At 41.0% G+C, this 16530-nt stretch overlaps 1 protein-coding gene across 1 annotated transcript in view; it reads left to right on the top strand.

Annotated features, from left to right (window-relative positions):
• PPP1R1C (protein phosphatase 1 regulatory inhibitor subunit 1C) overlaps nt 1-16530 on the top strand; it is a 48219-nt gene that overhangs the window by 19235 nt on the left and 12454 nt on the right. The window contains 2 exon segments of the mRNA XM_040561861.1: nt 5074-5111; nt 7027-7087. Of these exon segments, the coding sequence (XP_040417795.1) occupies nt 5074-5111; nt 7027-7087 (99 nt within the window).

Below are 16530 nucleotides of genomic sequence, written 5' to 3'. Positions count from 1 at the left end.
AAACACCAGTGAGGCAAGCTGGTAGATTAATAATAATAATAATTTTAAAAATCCTTATTTTACTGATGGAGAAGCTGAAATGTGAAATGACAGAAAACAAAATGTTCAGAAAATTTCAGGTTCACCTGCCACTAAGTGGCAAGAGAATGAAGAATTATTTGAAAAATAATGCAATTCTTTCTCTGGTTCCTGAAATTGTTTGTGCCATTTGAATGCAAGTTTTTGAAACAGGTGATCTGCCCTGTTGCAAAACTAGCACACAGCAGGGCTGGGAGCAGGCTTCTGCTGCCCACTGCCCGAACACCAACCCCCTGCACCTGGAGCCAAGAGCCACCCTCCTTTTCATCTCAGGAGATGGCTAAGTGGAGCTGGAGCCAGGAAAATGAGTTTCCATTTTCTGCCTACAAAACTGTATGTCATCATCAATCATACTCATAAGAAGTCAGCAGTTGGTTCATTTCTTTCACATTTTTCAAGAGAGAAAGCTTTGCTGACAGGCGTGGTAGTGTTTCGCCATGGAGACACTTCACAAAAACTCACGAAATTGGCAGAATTGTTTCATAGCTGTAGCATCATCTGACTTCTGTCTCCATAGCTTGGTGTGTCCTGCACTAAAGTCTGCATGCAAAAGGCTGTGTCCATAGCTCTGCTCATTTACTTTGCTCTTTCCAGTGGTACCATTGACACAGTGCAGGGGCAGGACTGTAAGCAGGCTCCAGACCAATGGTGGCATCATGTCCTTAAACTCTTTCTTCAGGATCATTTCACTGAGATTCAGACCATTCTTGTTTAACTTTTTAACTTACATCTATTATAGGCACATGACTCGTGCATTATTTCCACTATCTGAGCAATTAAAGAATTATTGTAGTTATTATTTTAAGGGCAAATTTAGATACTCTGACCAAAAAAAAAAATGTCCAAAACCCTACCAACCACCTATGATTTTATCTGAAACTCCACATCGTTGTTTTCCCAAGGAGAATTCCAAACTCTCTACACAACACTTTCTCCAAAAACTACACCAGCCTTTTACTGAGTTTCTCTTGTGTAAAAGCCAGCCTCTCTGACCTGGTCTGTTCCTCCAGTTCCTGACTGAAACCCTACAGAAGAGGCTTTTATTTGTTCTTGCCAAGAGGAAAGAAAGCAGGGTACTTAGCTGGATGAGATGAGCTGTTGCTGGGTGACTCCACTGCAGAGTCCCTGAGTGATATCAGAGGCCACATATTTTAAAACACATCACCTCTTGCCCTGCATGACTGCTGCAAGTGCATTAACATTACCCAGTGGGAGAAGAGAGGCAGATGAATTTTGATCTTGAAAACAACCATCAGGCTTCCCTCAGCATGTCCTTGCTGTTTCCACAGCAATGTAGATTCAGCAGAAGAGTGATGAGCTGCATTAGGCAGTTGTCATTCTGCCCATAGCCAGCTTCCGTATGCTCTGATCCTGTCTGACCTCAGATAACACCACCTTATTTCTGACCTCATGTAAGGACACCCTTGGAGTAGCTCAGCTTATTCTGTCAGCTTGTTTGGGTGGCTGTGCTAATAAATGTTCAAAAGAGCTAAGCTAACATGAGCATGTGGGAGACAAATCCCCACTTTCCAGTAACTTGGGTACATACAAATCTGTTCTCAGTTCTCATATGATTTCTAACATACCACTTGAAAACAAAAACGTAAAAGCTGTCAAGAAATGACTTGAGTATTAGATTGTAGTTAGTTAATTAGGGCAGCTGAGAATAAGTCAAACTGGAAAAATGCCATATATTCAGATCTGGAGTATAACAGAGCAGTATTGTGTTCTGTGAGCAATGTTATGTTCTGTGAGAAGAAAATGGAGCATCATTAAACAGTCTCCCTGGCCGCAGAAAGAGAACCTGTAGGGAGAATTTATCTAAACAAGAGTTTAATTTCATATAAGACAGAAGTATACCTGATCAATTGAATTCTTCATGTGTAATTGCCTAGTTATAAACAAGACAAGGAAATTACTTGTTCTGTATAAATATGTGGTGGTTTTTTGTGAGTAGAAGTGTGCACAGTAGTCAATGGGAACTGAAGGACACTGAGAAACAAGGGATTTCATTCTCCCTTGTGAATCATGTCTGTTTAGTTTCAGATCATTTCCTCACCGCTCTCAAGAGGAATTTATGTTCAAAGAGTTTAGTAAAGAAATTCAGTTTCTAATTGTACAATGGATTTGACAGGGGTGTAAGGGTGGGAAATGTCTTGTTTGATTCCTGTTACATGGATACGTCTCAGTTACAACAGTTGACAGATCATGTTCTTTCTTACCTTGTACTATCCATTCCCGTCGCAAATTTTGCTGTCTCTGAGATTTCTTCTCATGCCAGAACTAACCTGTTGTAGTGAGAGCATCAGTGTGGACCTGTGTGTCTCTGGTGGACACGCTCTTATTAAGACCCTGCTTTCATGACATTATTTAAACTGCTTTCAAAGCAATATAATTTAGACTGGAAAAACACTATTTCTATCCAAGGAAGAGTGTTCACACAAGTATAATTGCAACCCTTCAGTTAGACCAGTATAGCTCAATATATATTTCTTGGTCGAGCTCCAGTGCACACTGCCCTCCTGCTCTGCTCTCTGTCATCTCTAAATTTCTCCTCTAGCTTCTGCTACAACCCACTGCCCATGTCTCTCATCGCTACCTCAGCTGCACACACAGAAGAAGCACTGCCCTCTTCTTGCTCTATCTCCCTTGTTTTACATCTTTTCCTTCTCTCCTATGTGCAGAATTTTTCTGTATTTTCTATTCCCTGCCTTGGTCTATGGCATACAGTGATCTCAGCTTCCCTTGTTCCTATTTCTCGTCACCTCTCCTTAAAGATCTATGCTCTCCATTAACACTTTTTTTATCAAAATAAGCATGCAATGCTTTTTCTGTCCCCAAAACGAATGTCTACCAAGATGTACCATTGACCAAAACATACCTGAACCATCTCTGTCTTTCCTTTTATCTCACAACTCATGTAAAACACTTCACACTTTCTGCTTCAGGTTTGTCTCCTTTGGTCCTTCAGGTTCATTTCTGATATCTCTTTATTGGATTTGAAAAACTGTTTGTTTTTGTGTTTTTGTAAGTCGTTCTTGAATTTCCACAGTGTTTGATGCTGTTTATTGGCATTCCTTGCCCTGCGGATATAAATGATTTGTAACTCCATACAGGACCAGTTCTTGTTCACAAAATTACCCTCATATAAAGGTTCCTGGATGAAAGGAAAGGCTGGAAACTTTCCAGTTCTGGTAGGTTTAATGTCACCCCACTAAGAGGAACACTAAACGTGCAAGTCCAAAGGGAGAAATGCAAATCCTTAGAAACAAGACCTGAAATCTGACAAGGCTGCTGACAGCAGCTTTCCTTCCTTGTGCAAGTCTCAGCCTGAGTTTACCAAAAATTCTTTGAATTTGGACAAGCTTAGAGTTTCAAGAAGGAATGGGACATGACTTACTTTTCATTGTTCCTTGCTCTAAGTTCCTGATTTATTCAATTTTCAGCCTCTGAACTAAACCCAGGATTCTGAGCTTAAAAAAAAAAAAAATTGAATGTTGAGTCATTGAAGTCTGTGTCTCTCTGTTATACTATCAATATGAAAGATTATGAACACTTAAATAATCACTCATTTAGCCAGCTTATCTTCGTGCTCCAAAGAGCTTTAAGAGGATACTAGGTACTGCAATAGTTATTTACAGGTAGGGAAGTCAAGGAAGAAATTAGTCATCTACCCAAGGTCATGCAAATGTCAATGGCAGGAACTGGCCTCCTGATTGTCTTGTCTAATTCCGTATCTTTGGGACCACACTGGAGTAATCAGCTCTGTTTTGAACCACATATTTTAACCTGGAGTGTAAGTCATTTGGATGTCTCTAATATAATGGTAAATCCATACTTTGAGTAAACCCACTAAGTCAATTAATATTTGCAAGATGCATGGACAACATGAGGACAACAGGAAATGCAGACAGTCTGCCCGGACTGGCTCGCCTCACACACAGCACACCGCAAGCAGCAGACGCATAGAGACTAAGCTGGATGAAGTGATGTTACACAGACCTAGTTCTTCTTTCAGATCTGCTACACCTCAGTAGAAACTGCACAGTGGTATCTGCACGTGGAAAAATTTGTAAGGCGTGGTGGCACAATTAGACATTGATGTCTGTTTTTAAGAGACACTTAAATTTTAGAGCTCCAAACTATTGTGCATCAAAGATCCCATGTGATCTTTGTCAAATATTTGGGAAATCATCATCAGAAGAAACACTTTTTGACCATTAACCATATCAAGACAACACTAGAAAAATAATTTAATCTGATGCACAAACTGATTTAGTGCTATGGTTAGGAAGATCCTTGGCTCCTCTGCTTCACCCAATTTCATTTAGTTGTTCAGCTATGTTTTCAGAGGTGCTTTTTTCATTAGAAATCTCTAGCATTCACTGTTTCTTCCATGCCTATGCTCAAGAGCAAACTAAGGCAACAAAAGCAAGCAGTACCAGGAAATATTCCACAGCCATTTCCAACACTACACCAGTGGTTTTTTAAGATGAAAGACTAGACTTAGTTACGCTTTGGTTTGCTGGTTTTGCATGTTACTCTTAGGTGCTCTTGAGTGTCATTGCTAGTGTATTAACAGCTGAATGAAGGTGGAGTTCTTGTTGAGGATTACTGCAACCTACCAGGCGTTGGTAAGCCTGCTTTTCTGGAGAAATGGGAGAGTGCAGGGCCTGGGCAGAGCAGCCCTGAGTCCCCACGGCCACTCAAGCATGGAGCCCTGCTGCCAGCCCAGCCAAAGGGCCAGGTGCTGACCACACACCACCACTTGTCAGTTCACAGTCAAAACATGAGTGAAGGGCTTTAGACACAGTGCTCACGTCTAAACGCTAATCGGGGCCTCTGGATTTCTGAGGCACACAAACAAGCTGTAAATCAAAAGGGAAATTTCTTATTTACAATGGTGCTGTAGGGTGCAGGGCAGAGCTGCAATGCTTTGCACTGAGAAAGTCTTTTGTACTAACTTTTCTCTTTTCCTATCTTTTCCTCTCCTAGAAAAAGATGAGAAGAGAACAAACATCTCACAGGCAGAAGTAAGTGAAATATATATATATATTTTCTTACAATGCATTTACAGTTAAAATAGACCTACTGTTAAAATCCCTTTGCGGCCTACTGGTCCATCCCAGCTGATGTCTTTCTTTGCGCAGTCACCCCACCTCCAGCAGCACAGAAGGTCCCCTAGAGCAGGGAGCTGGCCAAGGCACATTTCCCCTCCACCCCGCCGCCCTGTCCGCTCAAACCAAAGCTGACCTGGCCCAAGGTGGCCCTGCCAGCTCGTCCCAGCCAGCACTGGCTGTGGGGCTGCAAAACCACTGCAAACTCGCCCCTTGCTATTGCTTGCCAAGCCCATGGCTGGCACAGGATTGGTGCTGTCTGCAGGACAGCTGAAAGCTGGCACTTTCACTCTCATTTTCTGATCTCCCCTTGCACAGCTCCTGCAGCTCCTCGACCACTTTCTCCTCCCCTGATTGCTCAGAGAAGCTGGCAAAGCTCTAAATAGCAGCAGGAGGTATTGATTGTTTCAGATTTGGACTCTAACACAGACTTACAGTGATTCACTGGGGTGAGGATCAACAACCTATCCCACAGTGTTTATAAATAGCTTGCTTTTTCAAAAGAAGACAATCTTTTATTTATAAATGTTATCACTCCATCCACTGTGATAAGGTACTATGATTGGCTGTATTCATGTGGAAGTGTTTTTTCTTAAGAGCTGTCTCAAATGCTCCTTGAAGAGATAGATCTGATTAAAATTACCTGACAATATACCAAAGTACTCACGGGAAAAGTAGGAGGCATTTTTAGCAAATATTTGGGAAAAGACAGCATCGTTATGAGCAAATGCTACTAGAAATTGATGAGAGAAAATAAAGCTTGCTTAGGCACAGCTTTTTTTATATTTTTCTTGGGAATGTAATGTGGTGCTTATGTCTTCAAAAATTAGCCATGTGTGAAATATTATGTAGTTTTATTGTCATTTGTTTATAGAGAAATTCCATATTACATATACACTAACTTAACTGCTTTAATTCTGCAGAAGTTGCACTGCCTTAGCACTGGAATATATTTCAGTCAGTTTTTGCTAACTGTACATTGCTCTAATTACACTTGTGTTACTCTGTATGTAATTTTACTGTTATTTTAGAACAATTCATTTTCGTATGTGGGTGTGATTTTTGGGGTCAAAAAAGTTTAACTGTGTCTAAAGATACCACTTAAAGCAGGCCTTGCTAAAGGCAGAGTGGTTGATGAAATTATTTGGGGAGTAATATAACACGCTGAAAAAGTGCAGAGGGAAGGATCTTCCATTTACTTATGTAAAAATGTATGTATTAAGAATTTCAGTATTACCTTATCTATACACAGAATCATTCTTTATACCCTGTTTAGTTGGAATATTGATTAAAGTAAATCTTGCATTATTTTAATATCTAAATTATTTATTTACCTTATGAGAGTCAGCTACATACACTGTTAAAACCACAGGCTGCCTTAATTTTATGCTTAACAATACATTTTTACAGTGAATTTTCAGTAATATTGGGTCTGTTTTGCCCGGGAGCTATAAAAGTTGCCAGGAACTGGCATCAGGTTTGCAGAGTATCATTTTCATAGAAACTTCTCAGAGTGACGTATGCACCCTCTAAACTTGGAGCAATGCAGAGCATTGCAGGATATTACAAATTGCCCATCACTGCTTGCATGTACTCAGGTGTTGTTTCAGTCCCACCCTACTGTTGCCATAAGGGTGTACCACTTACACTGGCAAGCACCCAGGGTGATTTCAAACATGAAACAAGAATTTGCATTTGTAGCAACCCTCCTTAAAACATTTTTCACATAACGAGAGGGAAAAGTTGCATGGCAAGACTCTGAGTTGCCAAGCACAGAAGGCTCTCTCTGCCTCGGTCTCTCACCGTCTCTCTCTCTCTTTTAAATCCCCAGTCCCAGAGCGCCTCGCCAAAGCAAAGGAAGCAGAGCGTGTACACCCCGCCTGCCCTCAAAGGTACTGTCCAGGTACTGTCCCTGCCCCCGGCAGCACACTCCCCCCCCATTACATGCGGCAGCTTTGTCCCCTCCTGCATGCAGGGGACACCCAGGGATGAGCCATGGCCCCATGTGCCCATGAGTAGCACAGTGCAGGGCACTGAGAGGTTCGAACTTATCTCCCTTGAACACAGCATCAACACAGGAAGCGTGAAGCCTTACTTGTCATGAGAAATCTCAGCAAATGTTTAGAGGGCTTATGAGCTTTTAAGGAATGAACATAAAAGCAGCAGAGTATTAGCTGCAATCAGGCAGCTCTATCTAGGCCTTTTTTCTCCAATGACTGAACAGAGTTGGACTTGCGAATGCTTGCAGGTAGGTGAGATCTATGGCAATTTATCAGCTCTTCAGACCAGCACGTTTCAGTATAGGACCATTTCCAGACTGCAGACCAAAGCCAGTCCTGCCAGGTGTCCCTGGATATATTATGAATATTCTCTATTTCCATTCCTTCTGCTCAGCACAATAGAATATCTGATTTGTAGAGTGAACCCTGTTGTTAGGTAACTTACTGTAACAGCCAGTTCTACAGATCTCATTCTGTAGCTTCAGTTCTCCAGCACTCAGCAACTGTGAAAACATCACCCAGGTGCTGCACAAGACTTGCTATCTGTTTTTCAATATGGGCTGAAGTTTGTTTATTGGATATTAGAAATAATTTTATTATAGTCAATTGTAATAACTTATGGAAAGAAGAAGCTTTGCATGAGTAGCCATAACACCAGTTGATCTCACTGCTGTATTATTTTGCTCCATGAGCCTAAACTAAATAATGTGTAAATGAAGTGGTCTGTAATATAGGTCCTCATAGCTCCTCTCAAGGACTGCAGCCTACTCAGTCTTACCCCTGTTGAGGTCTGGGGAATTGCCTGGCATAGTTTGCTCCTCCATCAACTTTATTCCCAGGGAACAGTTTTCTAGTAGGAAAGACAGTTCACAACTGATCTGAAATATCTTGTACACAGAAGGAAGCAAAGAACAAAACGCCTCTCCTGTGCACCTTAACACCCTAAACTGCACAGTACAGCTAGATAAACAGGTGGACAGCTGAAAGTTGGTAATCCTACTTGTAAGCAGCTTGGATTGCTCCAAATTTAACATACTAAACTGTCATAAATACTATCCTTCTTATTTAAAAAAAGTATTGGAGTAGAAAATTCATTATTCCTTCCTCTTCGTTGCTATGAAAACATGAATGTTATTTTGTTTAGACTAAGAGATTAGTAGGAAAACATAGCAATCCAAAATACACAATGCTGTGAAAGCATTACTGTGAAATGCAGAATTTTGTAAAAATTCTGTAATGATTTAAAGAAGTCTAGTTTTATAGCAGTTTCCAATACTCAGCAATATTTTCAGAATAGTAGACTTCAAGATTTCACACTATTCACTCAGCTTTGCGTATGTTTTCCTGGTATGCTGTTTCTCCCTTAGTGTACTCACAGGGTAGTCTTCAATACACAGTAAAGAATGAGATTCTGGATGACGAATCTCTCTCAATACTGTACCAGGGCTATAGTACTTGTTATATGGAATATGCAAATACATGAAAATATATGAAATAAATATATGAAAATGCAGTACTGCTGATGATCTGTGTGTGATAGTAAGTATATGGAGATCAGCTTCTTAGTTAAACCTGGGCATACTTTCCTGCCCTGCCATCACAGTCACCTAAACTGAAAGACAGTGCTCTTATTTGTCTAACATTGCCCCCAAATACTTTGGTTCCATCCTTACAATGGCTTGGTCTGTCTTGAGGTGGGCCTGTAGTTGCTGTAGCGAGCTGTAACAAATCCATGTGTCTGCAGAGACAGTGACAGGTTAGGGTGCAAGCAACAGGCAGGTTCTTATCACTATAAATGTGTGTGTACTTTGGCTTCTGCTTTTATTTTCCTAAACAAAATTGCACCAGAGTCCCTGCAGACGTAGCAAATAGCTGACTCATCTCAGAGCATTGTTCTTTTTACTGGAATACAGTGTGCTGGAAAAATCAATGTAAGAGCTATTGATTTAGATGGTAATCTGGAGAGCAAATCAGACAGCAAACCAGATAACAGCCCAGTTCCTGCTAGTATTGTATTACTATGCCTAATGGATGGCAAAGAGAATTTTCATTTTGCTTCCAAAATCATTTCTTTTGCTAACTCTGCTACAGCACTGTTTGTTAGTTCTGTACTGTTACACTGTATGTAATGTTAGCAAAAGTCAGAATCCGAAGACCAAATTCATAATATTTTCAGTATGTTATGATTTACCTCTTCTCATGTTGTTTTCCAGGTATATCAAAACCTTTTACCTGAGGATAGTAATAATAACTAATGAAATACTGAACATTAGGAAGGCTGAAACTGCTTCTCTATTTCATGTCAGCTCTAATGTCATAGGCTAAACTTTCAATTTTACTAAGCTTATGCCGTTCCACATCAGTGTTAGGTTTGTCTCATACTTGAGAATGTAGTTAATTTTTCTATTGTCCTCTGAGTTTATCACCTCTGTTTTGTCTGTGTCCCTCCTTTCTTCCCTTACTCTTGGGTGTTTATGTCTGAACTTCAGATTCTCTCTTCCCCAACTTCCCATGTGCTATTGTGTTAAGCTTGAATCTCCATCACTTTCTCCTTCCCATTTTAAGATCTTCTTCATGTGCAGAAGTTATCTCGTACCTCCCTATGAAGAACACCATAAAAACAACCAGGGGAAGGTGTCTCAATTAGAACTCACCAGTTCTACACAGAGCAATATTTTTCAATTCTCGTTGCTTAAGGCTTCTTACTCCTACTTACTGACCTGCTTCTCATTCTGTATGAAAAAATAAAGAAGAATCCTTTAGGCCTTTTCCTCTGTATCAAAGCAGATGTCCAGCTGTTTTAGCAAAAATATCCATTCATCCATGAATGGCATCCTTAAAGTTATCTTCATTATTCTGGTTGGGGAGCCAGAGGACGCCTTGGAAGGTGTGCTGGATTCTCACCATTTCCCCACACACACCCATACATGCACTCTCTGGGGAAGCTTGAAATGGGATAATAACCCTCTAAAGTAGAGAGAAGCAGCTCAGACTGCACTTATCCCTGGTAATGGTACTTCCTTGGCATCTCATTACCACATGAAAATTAAAAGAGCACATTTGAGTCTTGGAGCTACATCTGCAGCTTCCCATCGAAGGCATACTTTGTACCAAGGCAGTTTTCCTTTTGCCTAGATAATCACACTTTGTTTGGTATATCAGCTCATCCTTGAAAGGAAACACAGCCTGGAGTGACAGGAAACCAGGTTTACAAAGACAAACACAAGACAGTCTGAGCTGTTCCCAAACCTGCATTGCTCCCCAGAGCTCACAAGTCTCCACATTATCTACCAGCCTTTGCTATTAATACTAGCAGCTATTTAAATATCATCAAGGTCTTCCCTCGAGAAGGAAGTGTTCATTCCCGAGTGGTTTGAGGATTTCATTAACAGTGAACCCACTGGTGTGGGTGTGCTAGAGGTCAGGGAAATAGGAAACCTTCCATCATCTGAGTTCACCCTGCAGGAGGCAGGTGGGCTCATCATCAAGATCCTACTAATTTCAGTGGGCTTTACAGAAAACTCTTGCTGCTTTCTGTGTTCATTGGACCACTTTTACAATTAGCTGCCATCAGATCATAATTAAAGTCCTACCCCACCAAGGTGAAAGGTACCTTTGATTCTGTTTTTCCCCTACTCCTTGGGAGAATTCATCTTTTAAATTCCCCTCTTAATGTGTTTTTTTTTGCAGACAAGCAAAGACATTTTCTTCAGCTAGGTCCTAACTACAGCATTTGAAATGGGATTAAGTCTGAGTTGTTATAAATCTAAGGAACATCCAACGACATAATTTTGGCTTGGCTCATTAAAACAACCAGGACTCACTCACTGGCTCTTCCCATAGTGTTCAGACCCAGGGATTTGATACATGCATAATTCTAGTATTTACAATGATGGTTGATATTAAATGAGCTCTTTCTAGTCTCTGCCATGAATTTCAGATGCTGGGCTTGTTTAGTGCCGCCTTGTTCTTCTCTCCAAAGGAAACAACGTGCAGAATAAATGATTAAAATCATGATGTCCCTCCTGAAATATGTAATTTATTAGAAGCAATTAGTACAGTATGTGGCCCTCATCCAAATTTGTAACCCCTTAGGCCAGCTTCACAATGTCTGATGCATCTCATTACTTTGTGACTGAAGGTTAACAAGGAACATGGATAGAGTCTGGAGACATAAAGGATTGTTGTTAGTGTGGCAAGCACCAAGTTCACAGCCCACGAGAATCATCACAGAACAAAAATCTCAGGCTAAATTTACTTCAAGTGGCAGAGGAATGAAGTTTGTGAGTTTTAAGCAGTGACTACAGAAACCTATATGATTTTTTGGGATGCTTTCTTCTATGGCAAACTCCAAAGGGCTTCTACCATTAACTAAATACATCAGGGCAACACAAAGAAATATCATACTATACAAAAAAAGAAAAATACTGTGTCTCTGTGATTTGTGCTCCACACACAGTCTTAAATTTATTTTTTATGAAATTTATATTAGCCACAATCTTATACAAATCTTGCACTGTTTTCTGTACATCAGGCTAGGTTTGTCAAAATTCACAGACTAAGCTGGTGCTGTTCATATGCTTTTCTTATGGGGGTAAATCACTTTGGCTCAGGGCATTACATTTTTCCAATCTCTACAATGATGAGAAATTACCTACCCTTTTTTAATGAGACTGTGCTGCACATGAGCCATGAAGTCAGAACAAAAGAAGGAGCTGGTTTTCAACTATCCCCTCAGTTCTGAACTCATATTCCAGACCTCTTTGTTCTTCCAGCAGGCTAAGGGACTGAGATGAATTCTGGGTGGATGTCTGGGACTGCTCCACAATTCAGGCACAGTCCAGTACCTGAAGCAATCACCAGGGATGGAGCTAAGTACTTCTCAGATCCCGTAGCAGAGCTGCAGTGGTGCATTCTTCAATTCCTCCTTTTTAGGTAGAAGATCCATCTCAATAGTTGTTTCTTGGGTAACAAAAAAAGTCAAAGCTGTACCTTATTATTACCTCTTGTTTGTTAATGTGTTGTAATGTAATGTGATGCAGCACTTTGCTGTGTGCATTTTGCTTCACAGGTAGAAGGCACACATCTGCCAGGACTTCCCAAAGCACTGGAAAAAGAAAATTTATTCTGCAGTCTTGTATGATTACATTTTTTTTCTTTTGCATAACCAGGTCACAAAAGAAAGCTGCAGCTTTGGTTTCAAAAGTAGTTCTTTTCTTTTATATACCATTCTTACCCACATCTTAGTCAGAAAGCACCTTGAAACTGCCACACGTCTTATTATAGCATGGCCTTGGACAAACTTCCTAGCTCTGTTCCATCTGATGTATCAGATCTAGTTACAGAGATAGTATTTGTGAAATTCCCGTACATATACTGCTGCAAGAAAGAGACAGGATATGCTTCTGTGCTGTTCTTTCTCAGGATGCTATCTTCCAGTGCTTTGTCTATTTTCCTCATTCTATCTACTCCCCTTTCTCCTTTCTGAGACTCGTAGTATGGTAACAGTATATACAATTTAACAAAAAAAAAAAGAGAGATAAATTATCTCTGAATCTCTAAGCTGGTGAATGGGGTGCATTAAATTGCTGCCACCTCAAGTTCAATTGGCTACCACTGTTCTGCTACTGCCCTAAAAGTTGGCAGATGCTGCCATAGTCTGTGTTTAATTTCTTACTGCTGGCAGCTTTGAGTACGTTTCATTTCACACAGCTGGCGACTTCTGCTTCAAAATGGCTCTGGCCCTGGCTGCAGTAAATACCACATTACCTTTAGAGAGACTGAGATGTTCAGTGGAGATTAAGCTTGACATCTGCTGTACATCAAAAAGGGGGCATTTGTGCTATAACTTGTCATCTGCCACCAGTACCTGGTGTGTGAAAAACAAAAGGTTGTGCGGAGCACTAATATCAGTCCCCTACTCACCATGTGTGGTCTAAGGGCCTGATCCAACCCAGACCAAAGTCTATTTTTTCTAATATTTCCACTGACTTCATTCAGTTCAGCATGAAGTCCTCATATCTGATATTTCATTCTAATCTTCACGCAATGAATGTTAAACCTGCCTCTTTCTAAGGGTAGACCCTCTTACGATAGAAAAAATGACTTTGCTTTTATGATAGAAGGGTTAGCTTACAAATGTTTGTGATACAGCATTTATGTATGGCTTGAAAGTAGTATTATTGAGTATTGTTATACCAAATATAGAGCAGTGTAAACATCATAGTATTATTAATTGCTTCTAAGCAGTAACAGAAGACATTAAAGTCAACCTTTTAAGCAATAACGACATAAAATATTACGGAAAGAGAATGTGGGAGGCTTAGTACTTATTTTCAAATGTAAAGTAGAAAGCTCAGGATGGGCAACATGTGTTATTCTGGTTACTTTATATTATAAGACATATTTATAGTGAAATTCCAAAGATTTTGGCAATGCTGTGCTCTGAATTGAAACAGCTTTTGAAGAAAAGATAATATTTCTATACGAGATGTTAGGTTCTTGTGAAGCCAGTCATCTGGAAGGGCATTAAATTTTATTTCCTGACTGTAGCCGTATTTCTGGGTTTGAGGTTAACAACCAAGCCCCACGGCAGACTCTGACTCCAGTGAGCCCTACTGGAATAAATAACTGCCCCTTTGCACTGAAAATCCCAAGCTTGATCCCGAGAAAGCTGACCAAGCGAACCACTGGGGCTCCTGTGGTGCTTGACATCTCCTCAGCTCCCGGAGAGGAGCTGCAGGCAGGGTACCCAGGGTGTTAGTCAGGTCCTTGCCCCTCCTCAGTTCTGTGCCATCAGCCAGCTACACAGGGGACAGCAGGTCCCTCCTCCGGCACCACCAGTGGGGCCGGCATAGGGGGCACGGGGCAGCTGGTCAGGTTGTAGTGGGGTCTGCTGGGGGTGGAGGTGGGTCAACAGGAGCACAGGTATATGCAGGGGTACCTCCCTAAGGAAGATTTTTGCAAAAACCCTCCACAGTATGAGGCTCACCTCCTCTTTAATTTACTCTTATATGAAAATGTATCTAACTGCACACCTCTGCAATCCCTCCATGTCTGTTGATATCTCCTCTTCACCTAGTCACATTTCCTTTACAAACATCTCAACCCTGAAAAGGCAAAGCTGTCAAAAGACAGCATGCAAAGCTACAAGCAAGCCCAAGGTTCACAGTGAACTTTGTGTAGTGTGAGTGGCACCACCGTGCACTGAGCACATCTGTGGTGGCTTGTACAGCACAATCCTCCCACAAAAACAGAAGACTTGCTTCTGATTCTTGGGGGCCACCTGCATGGTGGTGGGGATGTTGTCTGAGTTTTATGACTTTTTTTTTTTCCTTTTGAAGTGTATGACTAGTAGTCTGAATTTACTGAAAATCAAAATTTTTTGTAAAGATGGCCATGTGGTTCTCCTCCTCTCCGTAATTTATCCCTTCCCTCACCCCTTGGGATGCGACATTGCCCAGTTTAGCAGGAACAGAGAGTTCCAAAAACCCTCCACCAGAGCTTTGGCATGGAGACAAGAACATGAGCAGACTGAAGATTTCAACCACATCCTTTTAGGCCCACAGCTAGGACTGAAAACTCACATGAATTATGTGTGTGAATGTGACCAGAAAAACACAGGAAATACTGCAGCAAGCATATGGATCTGAAAAGGGATTCATTTTCCTGTGAGCTGCCTGGGCCAGAAGGAAGTTGTTTTAAGAGCTCTCATTAGGTTTAGCTGCTAATTTTTTCTGAAACAGGATTTTTCAGGTTTTTCAGCTTTCACTCAACCTGTGAACCAATGTTATTTTATAGCCAGAAGAGACTGTCAGCAGGCTCTGAGCAAACTACAGAGTAATTACTTTTAAGAACACATTTAATAAGACTTGTGGGATTGAATGACCACTACAAAAAATATACTTAAAATGTTTGCCATGATCCTCCCAGCCCAGGGTGCCCCCCTTTTGTATATGTTGTGCGCACAGCAAGAAGTCTAGGGGACCATGTGCCAGGCAAACCCTGAAAACGGTGTGGGTTCATGGGCTGCTCACTGTGATGGCTCACCTTTCCAGGCGGCACAGGAGTTACCAGACTTGTAGCTGTGCCTGGGGAGAGCAAGCAGAGGACACAGGGAGTCCAAGCACCCCTACCCAGCCCAACCTGGGACAGGACACAGCGGCAGGATGAGACCGGATGGATGTGGAGGAGCAGGGCCAGTGAAAACACGGTGCCTACAAGCTGCCCTTCCCCTGCACAGGCAAAGGTGGGCAGCACACTGATCCTTTTCTCTCAGGAACGAGGAGAAAGGATGGAAATTCAGCATTCTCTTCAGTAGCCTTGCAATTCCCGAGAAAGCTGAATTACTAAGAAAAAGTCACTGGAATTTTTGGCATTAAAGCTCCCCCTGGTGACAGGCAGGTGTATTTTCTTATCAGTAGTTCTGGTGAATTGCTGATTTATTTATTTATTTATTTATTTATTTTTCCCGAAAGAAGCCTGTTAAAATTTGGAGGAAATCGGCAAGGAAGGTTATAAGAGAAAGAGCTGAATTATATTAAAGTCTCTCTGCGATATGTATTTTTCAACTAAAATCTGATAGCTTGTTACTGCATTTCACCTGCAGGTCACCAAATTTCCCCAGATCCTGAAGTGCTCGAGCTTGACCTTTGCTTCAAGCTCTCTCTTGGCAAGATCAAAAGCAAGAATAGTGTTAAAAGTCATTTTTACAGAATCTATTACTCTGAAATGAATGTGTCTAAGCCTTTAGAGATGTGTTTACCTTTTCTGTACTTTGTCCATATTTTCCACAATGAAACTGAGTAAACTGATATTCTGTCACCTAGATTATTGTTTGCACTTTCCAGAAAAATTGAGAACAGCACTCATTTTCAGCCTCTGACTATTGAGTGCCAGATAGTGTGCTTCCAGGATGTAATTACATTCTAGCTGTACTAGATGTTGGCTCTGGGGTATTTTGATGCCTTAGGCAAACCAGGAGATGTAGGTTTCTCACGAGATCAAGCCACTCGCACAATAAGGAGCCACTAAAGATGTTGGCCCTGATGTTTTGCTGCCCATGGCAACTGCAAAGTGAGACCAGTTGTATCGATGGTAATGCAAATCACTTGTGGTGACTACATTCCATGTTGAATAGCCGATTTCTTAATATTTGTTTTGAATTTGCCAGCAATCCAAAAAAAAAAAAAAAAAAAAAAAAAAAAAAAAAAGAACTTTACAAGAATTTGGTAAACTTTCAGTTGTCAGTAGGCTTAGTGAATTAAAGTGAAAAAGTGTCAAATTTAGAATATGACTAAAGGTGTCAAAAGAAAACTTTCACTGTTTCATCTTCT

Source organism: Cygnus olor, chromosome 6 (genome assembly GCF_009769625.2).
Source record: "Cygnus olor isolate bCygOlo1 chromosome 6, bCygOlo1.pri.v2, whole genome shotgun sequence".
Taxonomy (NCBI): Eukaryota; Metazoa; Chordata; class Aves; order Anseriformes; family Anatidae; genus Cygnus; species Cygnus olor.
This window is presented reverse-complemented; position numbering and strand designations above follow the sequence as displayed.